At 35.3% G+C, this 13,970-nt stretch overlaps 1 protein-coding gene across 1 annotated transcript in view; it reads right to left on the bottom strand.

Moving 5' to 3' along the window:
* LOC113261995 (disintegrin and metalloproteinase domain-containing protein 5-like) overlaps positions 1-13,970 on the bottom strand; it is a 118,257-nt gene that overhangs the window by 48,805 nt on the left and 55,482 nt on the right. The window contains exons 7-8 of the mRNA XM_048220722.1: positions 3,693-3,776; positions 2,903-3,014 (exon numbers count right to left, since the gene is read on the bottom strand). Coding sequence (XP_048076679.1) covers positions 2,903-3,014; positions 3,693-3,776 — 196 coding nt within the window. The remainder of the gene's footprint in view (positions 1-2,902; positions 3,015-3,692; positions 3,777-13,970) is intronic.

Below are 13,970 nucleotides of genomic sequence, written 5' to 3' on the forward strand. Positions count from 1 at the left end.
AGCAAATTAGCATTAGCATTGGCACAGCATAGGAACAAGCACACACTGCCCTATCGCTCATTCCCTTCATTGCTCGACAGAGCCAAGCGAAGTTACATTTCCTGATTCACAGATTGCACTAAAATGTCTGGTGGGAGAAAAATGTGAAAATTGTTATAACATCTGTTGACCCTTTAAATGTAGCAATGATTCTGTCATATCTTACCAAGTGAATAAGGCAGCAAAATATTCCCCCAGATCTTAGGTAATTTGATTTTTAAAATGAAGTTTAAAATAAGTTTCTTAATTTCTACACAGATTTTAATGAAATTACAGAAAACATAAAAAAATTTTGTTATCTTGCTCAAATCCAAACTAGGCTTTGTTGATCTGCCTATTTAGCAGGCAGTGCAAATGTAAACTTCTGCAAATCCCATTCAGTCTGTAAGCTTATCAAAGAAAAGGAAAAGATCTTACCTGCGAAATATCCTACACATTTTGGACACAACACTGAATGGAGTGTGATATGCTTACCTGTGATATATGGGCTTTCCTGATGAAAAAGCTTTCAGTCACTTTTAGTTTCTCAAAATGTACAGAAGCTGGTAATGGGATTTTTTAAAACTTTATGAAATGGGAAGGCAATGGCTTCCTCAGACATGGATGCATACAAGATGGCTCTTGGTGTTAACAGCTCTATGAGGTGTGTTAGAATACTGCCCTGGCATAAAATCTTGTTCTTGAAAGGCTGGACAATAAGAATGTACTTCTTTAATTTTTAAATATATTGAGGAGGAAAATAGAAAAGTTGTAGTAAAAACAGAAATCTACATGCTGTTTCTCTGAAACAATTTGATAATCTGTGAATCCTAGGGAAAAAAATTAACTGACTATACTTATGACTCACATTTTTGGAAATAAGATTGCTTCAGAACTCAAAAAATGTAACTAGAAAATGGCAAGCCGTGAAATAGGACCTTCACAGTACCTTTATTAAAATTGTAATTTATTTGTAATTCAATTTAGATTTCACAAATGCAAATTACCTCTATGCTTTCAACCACATTCCCTAGGAAAAAGAGATTTAACTTAGGACATCAAATGTGCTTTAGAGTGCTTAAAAATGATGAGCATTTTTTAAATGGGCAGCCTATATGATGAATTAAATACGCAAAGGAACTAATAGGTACCTGGTCTACCAGAAGACACCTACAGAAAGAAAGCTAATGAATGTTTTTGGAGAGCTGCAAAATAATTTCTACAAGTCTAAAAACCTGCTGTGTCTACTAAAAACAAAAAACAACAAAAAAACACAAAACAAAAAAACAAGTATGTCATGTTCAAAGGCTTTTGTGGGAGATCTTTGGCTGATTGCCATCACAATGGACTGATAGGTCCACTTGAATTCAGTAAATGCCTCTTGATAAAGCAGAGCTTCAAGTCAAAAGGAATTGTACATTTAGCTCTATTCCATTTTGGTGCTGCTTAAAGGAAGGATGTCTAAAAGGTTGCAAGCAATACAGAGAAGTATAATTGGAAAATGACACAGAAAGAGCCAAAAATATATCTGACCATATCATAGGACAGAAAGAATCCTTTTTTTATTATAAAAAATTGCATTTAAATTAAGTTCAATTACCAATATATAGGGCATCATTAGTTTTTGATGTAGTCTTCAATGACTCTTTAGTGAAAGAAAGAAGAGAAAGAAAGAAAGAAAGAAAGAAAGAAAGAAAGAAAGAAAGAAAGAGAAAGAAAACATCCTGTCACTGTTCTTTATTAAATATAGGGCAAACTTTTAATTTTTCATATTATATTTATATTCCTGTTTTGAAAATTTTTACAATTATGAATATTAATAATATACAATAGGATAGCCTGCAAAATTTAAATATCCAGTAAAGACCTTTTTAAAAGTCTTTAGAACAGCTTTAAAAAAGCTATTTCAAAGGATATAAAATATTTTCATTATAAAATATTGTTACATTTTTGCTCACATATAAATTATTTGCTTAATTGGTTGTAGTATAAACGACCATCAATTGACACTGGTAACTAGCTCTATTGTTGTTTTGCCTAAATAACAGCATTTACGTAAAAAAAAATCAATAATACAGAATATGTAATTTTAAATAAATATCAACTTTACACATATTTATGTGAAAATAATATGTGTATAATTATGTTACATGTTAAAATATTATTCCCTTTTTTTTTTTTTGGTCTGATATACAGTCTAATATGGCTGTGTGTTAACTCTGTAAAAAGTTGGTCATCCTAGGTATGCCTTCCCCCAAGTATCCAAGCTTCAAGTAAATCTGCCAAGGAGTTTCAGTATTTATTTGCCCCAAAAGGAAAGGGGGTGAGGGTGGACAGCCTCTGCTCCCAGGTTATTCTAGGTGGGCTCCAATATCTTCTACAACCAGGGAATATCCCCCAGGTATCCCCAGTCCTATCCAGGGCTGCTTAATCTCCAAATACTACTCAGGAGCTCCAGGGGAGAGATTCTAGAGAGGATAGTCCAAAAGATTGGACTGGAGTCCTTACAATGCAGCAAAAAGGAATAAAAGATAACCTGAAAGAATCTGGTGGCATTAATATAACAATGAATACTAACACACTCTATTTAAACCAGAAATGTATGAGACAATCCAAAGGGAACAATCTAAATTAACTAGTCAAATTTTATGCACTGGAATTTCTACTTTTGCCTAACACTGGGTACACATTTTGTTAGTAAGCCATGTCACTGCTGATATGAAAAGTACAGAAGACACTTCTGTCTTAGATTTTTAAAAATCTTACAAATAAAACAAAAACATGTTTGTTGGTATCAGTTGCTTTGTAACCTAGTTTGGAACCTATACTTTAATTTTTTCTTGTACATATCATCTTTGATTAATGAAATTTGAAAGAAACTAACCAGAAGGAGCCTTGTGCCCATCATCTATACTTCCAAATTCTCCCTTCTTCTCCAGGCATGTAGGAGGATCAAACCCCTTTTCACACTGGCAATGATTTAAATTGTTGCAAACCTGCAGTAATCAAAAAATAGAACAATCATTTTTTATGGACAATGATGGTTTTCAATAGAGACCAATGAATATTCTATACTTATTTAACAGAGAATTTATTTCAGAGAATTTATTCATTCCAGAGAATTTAACTTAAACAGACAAATTCAATAAATTTTCACAAATTTTCTCTTGAAATTGTCCATACTTTAGAAAGTATATTTAGCTTCTGCTGACAAAGCAATTTTTTAAAAAATTCTTCAGCTCTTTCCATAGGCAGACCCAAATACTGAAGTTACCAGTAACATGCCACTAATTATCGCTTAGTTGCTGGTTTCACAGAACAGCCCAGACTCTGAATCAACAAGCAAGACTAGAAAGAAAATTCTAACGACATTTGTTTACCAATTTCTACTTTCTTTCTATGAAAATAAGATCATTTTGGTTATATAATAATACACAGTGCACATAGCATATCTGTTCCTTATATTTACCAAACACTTTATACATCCAGAATCCTACTTTATCTTCTCTAATAAATAGTTTGTCAAGACTTCTTAAGAAATAAGATTGAAGCTATAAATTATAGACTCTGCCAAGCGGCATGAAAATCATTTTAATGATTTTTTTAAAAATCTCTGAACTGTTTTACAGCATTGTTCAGAGCATCTTGCTAAAATGAAAATTGAAATTACTTACTCCATGGCTATTGCAATAAGTAGAATTGCACTGTGCAGTTGGTATCTGGTATTGAGCTTCCACACAGGCAAATCTGAGACAATACTAAAAGCAAAAGGAAGTGAGGAATAGTCACACAATTGGATTGTGTGTATGGGTAATACATAATAAAAATTCAAGAAAGTTTCAGAATTCATATTATCAAGAATGGGCATAAAAACAAAAAGTAAAATAAGGTAATAATTGAAACATTGAAATAAATGTGAAATAAGCAATGTGACTTCAGATTTTAAAGGTGTAACCATATATGAGAAGTTAGAAGTTTTATTTTCTTACCATCTAGCACTTCAAGTCCACTTAAAAATGGAAGTATCTAGAAAAAAAATTAGACTAGACCCTGAGTTCAAGAACTATCCAAGAACCATTTAAAAAATACCTATGCCCAGGCTCCACCTGAGACATTTCTATCAAAATCTCTGGGTGCAGGGTCCACATGATTATTGGAACAACTAAGGGGGAGAACTATGACGTGGGAGGTGGGGGTCTTAAAATCATGGTTATGAGTAGCACAGGAAGATATTTAACTATTCCATGAGAAAAAATGATGAGAAAGAGAACAGCAAGGATAACAGACAATTATATGAGGTAATAGGGCAATGAGAGACTCCAAACTATGAGGGGAAGGCCTCCGAAGCAAATGAGTGTTTCATGTGTGAATTTACAGTGTTCCAATTTATGGCATTAATTTTTGTGCCCTTTCCTAGTTATTGAAAAAAATTTTGGTACATTCAGTACTTGGTGAAAGGGTATTATTTTTTGAGTGAATTTTGTCTTTGGATCATAATAACAACCAGGTATGTGAAAAGAAGAGAACCAGGACCCTGGGAAAAAGAGATTTGGGCCAATATCCTTTAGAATTCAAGGGAAGAGAGACCTCAGATCATATTTGTATTCCCTGTACTTCCAGAGGAACAAGATATGATAGAAACTTTCGTTATTTTCATGGACTATTATTAAAAGGTATTATAGAGAAATACATTTGAATTTAGCAAGCACAATTTGTAACTTTCTCTCAAAAAAGGTATGTCAGAAAAAGACAAATATCATATGCTTTCACTCATGTGGACTTTAAGAAACAAAACAAAGGGGGAAAAAAGACAAAAAAGAAAAAATAAAAAAAACCACCCCAGGCTCTTAAATACAGAGAACAAACTGTTGATGCCAGAGGTGAGGTGGGGGAATGTGCACCTGACACAAATGTAATACTATGTGTTAACTATACTTGAATTAAAAAATACAATACAGTAAAATAAAAAGTTCAAAAATATGTTAATTTAACTTTCCATTGTATCTCTTGGAATTAATAGTTCATAGGATTAATTAGAATATTAAGCTGCTATTAGATATATAATTAATTTAATAAGTGTCAACTTTTTAATAATCTAAAAATTATTTTATGCTATATTATGTGTTAATACTGTTTTCCTATTTTTCTTCTTTTCAAATTTTTATTTAAATTCTAGTTAGTTAACATACAGTGCAATATTGGTTTCAGGAGTAGAATTCAGTGATTCATCACTTAATCACAACACCCAATGCTCATCATAGTAAGTACCCTCCTATGGGGGTGCCTGGGTGGCTCAGTCGGTTAAGTGTCCCACTCTTTATTTTGGCTCAGGTCATGATTTCAGGGTCCTGGGATCAAGCCCTGCCTCAAGCTCCGTGCTCAGCAGGGAGTCTGCTTGAGGATTTCTCTCCTTCTCCCTCTGCCCTGCTCCCCTCATCCCCCACACTCATGTGCATGGTCTTTCTCTCTAATAAATAAATCTTTAAAAACAAAAAACAAAACAAACAACAACAGCAAAAAACAAGTGCCCTCCTACTATACATCAACCATCTAGCCAATCCCACCCACCTCCATCCATCAACTCTGTATGTTCTCTATCTTTAAGAGTCTCTTATGGTTTGTTTCCCTCTCTCTTTTTTCTTTTTCCCCCTCCCATATGTTCATCTGTTTTGCTTCTTAAATTCCACATATGTGTGAAATCATACAGTATTTGTCTTTTCTGACTGACTTATTTCACTTAGCATAATACACTATAGCTCCAACCATGTCATTGCAAATGGCAAGATTTCCTTCTTTTTGATGGCTGAATAATATTCCATTCTATATCTACCTGTCTTTTATATCCATTCATCAGTCAATGGACATTTGGGTTCTTTCCATAGATTGGCTATTGTTGATAATGCTGTTATAAACATCAGGGTGCATGTATCCCTTTGAATTCATATTTTTTGTGTTCTTTGGGTAAATACGCAGTACTGTGATTAGAAGATCAAAAGATAGTTCTATTGTTAACTTCTTGAGGAACTCCATACTATCCTCCAGAGTGGCTGCACCAGTTTGCATTCCCACCAAAAGTGCATGAGGGTTCCTTTCCCTTCACATCCTCCCCAACACTTGTTTCTTGAATTTTTGATTTTAGCCTTTCTGACAGGTATGAGGTGATATCTCATTGTGGTTTAGATTTGCATTTCCCTGATTATCTCTGATGTTGAGCATCTTCTTATGTGTCTGTTGGCCAACTGGATGTCTTCTTTAGAGAAATTTCCTTTTATGTCTTCTGCCCATTTTTAATCGGATTATTGTTTTTAGATGTTGAGTTGTATAAATATTTTCTATATTTTCGGCACTAATCTTTTATCAAATATGTCATTTGCAAATATCTTCTCCCATTCTGTAGGTTGGCTTTTAGTTTAGTTGGTTGTTTCCTTTACTGTGCAGAAGCTTTTTATTTTGATGTAGTCCCAACAGTTTGCTTTTGCTTTTGTTTCCCATGTCTCAGGAGACATCTAGAAAGATGTTGCTATGGCCAATGTCAGAGAAATTACTGCCTGTGCTCCCCTCTGGATTTTAATGGATTCCTGTCTCACATTTAGGTCCTTAATCAATTTTGCGTTTATTTTGTGCATGGTGTAAAAAAGTGGTCCAGTTTCATTCTTTTGCTTGTAGCTGCCCTGTTTTCCCAAGACCATTTGTTGAAGAGACTGTCTTTTTCCCATTGCATATTCTTTCCTCCATTGTTGAAGATTGCCATATAATTGTGGGTTTATTTCTGGGCTTCTATACTGTTCCATTGATCTAGGTGTTTATTTTTGTGCTAGTACCATGCTGTCTTGATCACTACAGCTTTGTAATATATTTGCAGTCTGGAATTATGATTCCTCCAGTTTTGGCTCTTCAGGGTCTTTTGTGGTTCCATGCAAATTTTAGGACTGTTTTTTTCTAGTTCTGTAAAAAAATGTTTTGATAGGGATTGCATTAAATCTGTAGATTGCTTAGGATAGTATAGACATTTTAACAATATTTGTTCTTCCAATCCATGAACATGGAATGTCTTTCCATTTCTTCATGTCATCTTCAATTTCTTTCATCACTATTTTATATTTTTCAGAGTACAGGCCTTTTACCTCTTTGGTTAAGTGTATTCCTAGATATTTTATTATTTTTGGTGCAAATGTAAATGGGATTGTTTTAATTTCTTTTTCTAATGCTTGATTATTAGTGTTTAGAAATGCAACAGATTTTTGTACATTGATTTTGTATACTGTGACCATACTGAATTCATTTATCACTTCTAGTAATTTTTTGGTGGAGTCTTTAGGGTTTTCTATATATAGTATTATGTCGTCTGTAAATAGTGAAAGTTTTACTTCTTCCCTACCAGTTTGGATGCTTTTTTTTCCTTTCTCGGGTCTGATTGCTATGGGTAGGACCTCTAGTACTATGTCGAATAAAAGTGGTGAGATAGGACATTCTTGTTTTTTTCCTGACCATAGAGGAAAAGCTCTGTTCTTCCCCATTAGGATCATATCATATTAGCTGTGGGTTTTTCAGATGTGGCCTTTATTGAGTCATGTTTTTATCATGAATGGATGTTGTACTTGATCAAATGCTTTTTCTGCATCTATTGAAATGATCATATGGATTTTATCCTTTCTCTTATTGATGTGATATATCATGTTGATTGACTTGCAAATGTTGAACCACCCTTGCAACCCCAGAATAAATCCCAGAATAAATAGATCACAGTGAATGATTCTTTTAATTATTGTTTGATTTGTTTTGCTAACATTTTGTTGAGGATTTTTGCATCTGTGTTCATCAGGGATATTGGCTGTAGTTCTTTTTCTGAAGCATCTTTATTTGGTTTTGGAATCAGGGTAATGCTGGCCTCATAGAATAAATTTGGAAGCTTTCCTTCCACTCCTATTTTTTGTTAAATTTTGAAAAGTATAGGTATTAAACCTTCTTTAAATGTTTGGTAGAATTCACATGTAAAGCCATCTGGTCTTGGGCTTTTGTTTTTTGGGAGTTTTTTGATTACTGATTCAATTGCTGGTAATCAGGTTGTCCAAATTTGCTATTTCTGGTGTCTATTTTTGTGCCAGTACCATAGCACTGGGTTTTCTGGTTCAACTTTGGTAGTTTTTATGTTTCTAGGAATTCATCCGTTTCTTCTAGGTTGTCCAGTTTGTTACCATATAATTTCTCATACTATTCTCTTATAGTCCCTTGTATTTCTGTGGTGTCAGGAAGTCATGCACACACAAGTAAGGAATAACTTAGGACCAAAAAAATCATAAAGGAGAATTTATAGGAAATTTTAAAAATGGCACAATAATCAAATAACAATTCATTATGACTTTGAGTCGAGACAAGATAACACAGACCTATTTCTCTGTGTCCATGTTAGGCACAATTATAAAACATTATAAAATTAAAAACCACTGAGAGACAACCAGAAGAACTCAATGGTGGTGAGAAAAAGGGTGAGCTGGTTTGAGACCCGAACTGGAAGAACAACACAGCAGCAGAGCATCTTGTGCTTCTCCCCATGTCCCCTCTGCTCCAACCAAACAGAAGAAGTCTATTTTTGTGTCAATACTATGCTGCCTTGATATTACACTGCCACAAAAAAGGATTAGACCTTGACATTTGTGCAACATGAATGGATTTAGAAGGTATTATTCTAAGTGAAAGAAGTCAGACTGAGAAAGACAAATGCCATATGATTTCATTCATATGTGGAATCTAAAACACAAATGAATAAACAAACAAAAAGCAGAATCAGATCTATAAATACAGAGAACAAAGTGATGGTTGACAAGGGAAGTGGGAGGATGAGCAAAATGGGTGAAAGAGTGAGAGATACAGGCTTCTAGTTATGGAATATATAAGTCATGGAATAAAAGGTACAGCATAGGCAATATAGTCAGTGGTATTGTAATAGTGTTGTATGGTGACAAATGATAGCTATACTTGTGGTGAACATAGCATAACATATAGAGAATTTGAATGCCTAAACTGTACACCTGAAATTAATGTAACATGTGTCAACTATATCAAATAAAAAATTTTTGATAATTTACAATCACTCAAAAGAAAATGAAAAACACATGTATATGCTTAAATCATGCACAGAATTGGTTTTATGAAGAACACAAAATGATGATGGAAATAATCAAAGAAAGCTTTACTAAATGGAGAAATATACCAGGTTCATGAGTTGGAAGTTTCAACATAACAGAGGTCAATTCTTTACAAATTGATCTATCAAAATACCAGCAAGACTGGCTTGTAAGCAAAAACAAGCTTATTCTAAAATGTATATGGACAAGTACAAGCCATAGAATAGCTAAAATAATCTTGACAAAAAGAACAAAATGAAAGGAATCACTCCACCCAATATTAAGGCTTCTTATACAGCAAACGTAATCAATAGTGTGATATTGGTGGAAGAACAGAAAATCAATAAACCAGAGCATAAAACCCCAGAAATATACTCATGTAAGTATGATCAATGGTTTTTGAACAAAAGTGCAAATCTATGTAACAGTTTTTTCCACAAATGGTACTAGAACAACTGCACATCTGTAGTGGCTAATTTTTTTTTTAAAGAATTTTATTTTATTATTATTTTTTAATGATTTTGTATTATATTATGTTAGTCACCATACAGTACATCCCCGGTTTCCGATGTAAGGCTTGATGATTCATTAGTTGTGTTTAACACCCAGTGCACCATGCAATACGTGCCCTCCTTACTACCCATCACCGGTCTATCCCATTCCCCTGCCCCCCTCCCCTCTGAGGCCCTCAGTTTGTTTCTCATAGTCCACAGTCTCTCATGTTTCATTCCCCCTTCTGATTACCCCCCTTTCTTTATCCCTTTCTTCCCCTACCGATCATCCTAGTTCTTATGTTCCATAGATGAGAGAAATCATATGATAGTTGTCTTTCTCTGCTTGACTTATTTCACTTAGCATTATCTCCTCCAGTGCCATCCATGTTGTAGCAAATGTTGAGAACTCGTTCTTTCTGATAGCTGAGTAATATTCCATTGTATATATGGACCACAACTTCTTAATCCAGTCATCTGTTGAAGGGCATCTCGGCTCCTTCCACGATTTAGCTATTGTGGACATTGCTGCTATGAACATTGGGGTGCATATGGCCCTTCTCTTCACTACGTCTGTATCTTTGGGGTAAACACCCAGTAGTGCAATGGCTGGATCATAGGGTAGATCAATTTTTAACTTTTTAAGGGGCCTCCACACTGTTTTCCAGAGTGGCTGTACCAACTTGCATTCCCACCAACAATGTAGGAGGGATCCCCTTTCTCCACATCCTCTCCAACAATTGTTGTCTCTTGCCTTGTCTATTTTTGCCATTCTAACTGGCGTAAGGTGGTATCTCAGTGTGGTTTTGATTTGAATTTCCTTGATGGCTAATGATTTTGAACATTTTTTCATGTGTCTGTTAGCCATTTGTATGTCTTCATTGGAAAAGTGTCTGTTCATATCTTCTGCCCATTTTTTGATTTGTTTATTTGTTTCTCGTGTATTGAGTTTGAGAAGTTCTTTGTAGATCTTGGATACCAGTCCTTTATCTGTAGTGTCATTTGCAAATATATTCTCCCATTCCGTGGGCTGCCTCTTAGTTTTTCTGACTGTTTCCTTGGCTGTGCAGAAACTTTTAATCTTGATGAAGTCCCATAAATTCATTTTATCTTTTGTTTCTCTTGCCTTTGGGGATGTGTCATGAAAAAGGTTGCTTTGGCCGATGTCGTAGAGGTTGCTGCCTATGTTCTCCTCTAGAATTTGATGGATTCCTGTCTCACATCGAGGTCTTTCATCCATTTGGAGTTTATTTTTGTGTATGGTGTGAGAGAGTGGTCAAGTTTCATTATTTTGCATGTAGCTGTCCAATTTTCCCAGCACCATTTATTGAAGAGACTGTCTTTTTCCCACCGGATGTTTTTTCCTGCTTTATCAAATATTAGTTGCCCAAAGAGCCGAGGGTCCATTTCTGGGCTCTCTATTCTGTTCCATTCGTCTATGTGTCTGTTTTTGTGCCAGTACCATGCTGTCTTTGTGATCACAGCTTTGTAGTACAGCTCGAAATCCGGCATTGTGATGCCCCCAGCTTTGTTTTTCCTTTTCAACAGTTCCTTGGAGATTCGGGGCCTTTTCTGTTTCCATACAAATTTAAGGACTATTTGTTCCAGTTCTTCGAAAAATGTTCTCGGTATTTTGATCGGGATAGCATTGAAAGTGTAGATTACTCTGGGTATCATGGACATTTTAACTATGTTAATTCTTCCGATCCAAAAGCATGGAATATCTTTCCATCTTTTTATGTCTTCCTCAATGTCTTTCAAGAGTGATTTATAGTTTCTAGAATAAAGGTCCTTTACATCTCTGGTTAAGTTAATTCCAAGGTAACGTATGACTTTTGGTGCTATTGTAAATGGGATGGATTCCCTAATTTTCCTTCAGTCTCATTATTCGTGTACAGAAATGCAACTGATTTCTGAGCATTGATTTTGTATCCCGCCACGTTACTGAATTGCTCTATAACTTCTATAACTTCTAATAGTTTGGGAGTGGCTTCTTTTGGGTTTTCCATATAGAGTATCATGTCATCTGCGAAGAGAGACATTTTGACTTCTTCTTTGCCGATTTGAATGCCTTTGATCCCTTTTTGTCGTCTGATTGCTATTGCAAGGACTTCTAGTACTATGTTGAATAATAGTGGCGAGAGTGGGCATCCTTGTCGTGTTCCTGATCTTAAGGGAAAGGCTTCCAGCTTTACCCCATTGAGAATAATATTTGCAGTAGGCTTTTCATAGATGGCTTTTATGAGACTGAGAAATGTACCTTCTATTCCTACACTCTGAAGGGTTTTAATCAGGAAAGGATGCTGTATTTTGTCAAATGCTTTTTCGGCATCGATTGAGAGGATCATATGGTTCCTGAGTCTTTTCTTGTTGATATGATGTATCACGCTGATTGATTTGCGAATATTGAACCACGCTTGCATCCCAGGTATGAATCCCACTTGATCGTGATGGATAATCCTTTTAATGTACTGTTGGATTCTATTAGCAAGTATCTTGTTGAGGTTTTGGCATCCATATTCATCAGGGAATCAGTCTGTAATTCTCCTTTTTGAGGGGGTCTTTGCCTGGTTTGGGGATCAAGGTAATATTGGCCTCATAGAATGAGTTTGGTAGCTTTCCTTCTGTTTCTATTTTTTGTAATAGCTTTAGGAGAATAGGTATTATTTCTTCTTTGAATGTTTGGTAGAATTCCCCAGGAAAACCGTCCGGGCCTGGAGTTTTGTTATTTGGAAGGTTGTTTATCACTGACTCAATTTCTTCATAATTAATTGGCCTGTTTAAGAAATCAATTTCTTCCTGTTTCAATCTTGGTAGTTTTTAGGTTTCCAGGAAGGATTCCATCTCTTCCAGATTGCTTAGTTTATTGGCATATAGCTGTTGATAAAAATTTCTAATAATCCTTCCAATTTCAATGGTGTTAGTTGTGACCTCTCCTTTTTCATTCATAATTTTAATAATCTGGGTCCTTTCTCTTTTCTTTTAGATAAGTCTTGCTAGTGGTCTGTCAATTTTATTGATTCTCTCAAAGAACCAGCTTCTAGTCCTGTTGATCTGCTCTACTGTACTTCTGGTTTCTGCTTGATTGATTTCAGCTCTAATTTTGGTCAACTGCTTCCTCGTGCGTGGATTAGGCCTGTCCCTCTGTTGCTGTTCCAGCTTCTTGAGGTGAGAATATAAAAACTGCATTTTAGATTTTTCTATTCTTTTGAGTGAGGCTTGGATGGCTATGTATTTCCCCCTTAGGATTGCCTTTGCAGTATCCCATAGGTTTTGGACTGTTGTATTTTCATTCTCATTGGTCTCCATAAATTGTTTAATTTGATTTTTGATTTCCTGGTTTATCGAGTCATTCCTGAGCAGGATGGTTCTTAGTCTCCAAGTGTTTTTCTTCCAAATTTTTCCTTGTGGTTGAGTTCCAATTTCAGAGCGTTGTGGTCTGAGAATATGCAGGGGATAATTTCAATCTTTTGGTATCGGTTGAGACCTGTTTTGTGTCCCAGAACATGGTCTATTCTTGAGAATGTTCCATGGGCATTAGAATAGAATGAGTATTCTTTGGTTCTGGGGTGTAGTGTTCTATATATATCTATGAGGTCCAACTCGTCGAGTATGGCATTCAAAGCCTTTGATTCTTTGCTTAGTTTTTGCCAGGGTGTTCTGTCTATTTCTGATAGTGGAGTGTTGAGGTCTCCTACTATTAATGTATTTTTATTTATATGTCTCTTTATTCTGGTTAAGAGTTGGCTTGTGTATCTTGCTGCTCCCCTGTTGGGGGCATATATATTTATAATTGTCATATCCACTTGTTGAATACTTCCCTTAAGAATAATATAGTGCCCTTCTGCATCTCTAACTATAGTCTGTAGTTTAAAATCCAATTTATCTGATATGAGAATTGCTACCCCAGCTTTCTTTTGAGGTCCATTTGCGTGAAAGATGGTACTCCATCCCCTTACTCTCAGTCTGAATGCATCTTTGGGTTCAAAATGAGTCTCTTGTAGACAGAAAATGGATGGGTCATTTCTTTTTATCCAATGTGCAACCCTGTGATGTATTATGGGAGCATTTAAGCCATTAACATTAAGACTGAGTACTGACAGATATGATTTTAATGATGCCATGTTGCCAGTAAAGTATTTGTTTGTATTGGCTGTGACTTTCTGTTCTGTATCACTCTTGGGGCCTTTTTACTTTTATAGAACCCCCCGTAATATCTCCTGTAGGGCTGGTTTCGTGGTTACGAAATTGGTTAGTGACTGGCGATTCTGAAATGTCTTTATTTCTCCATCAATTCTGAATGACAGCCTTGCTGGATAAAGGATCCTTGGCTGCA

This window comes from Ursus arctos, unplaced genomic scaffold (assembly GCF_023065955.2).
Source record: "Ursus arctos isolate Adak ecotype North America unplaced genomic scaffold, UrsArc2.0 scaffold_27, whole genome shotgun sequence".
Taxonomy (NCBI): Eukaryota; Metazoa; Chordata; class Mammalia; order Carnivora; family Ursidae; genus Ursus; species Ursus arctos.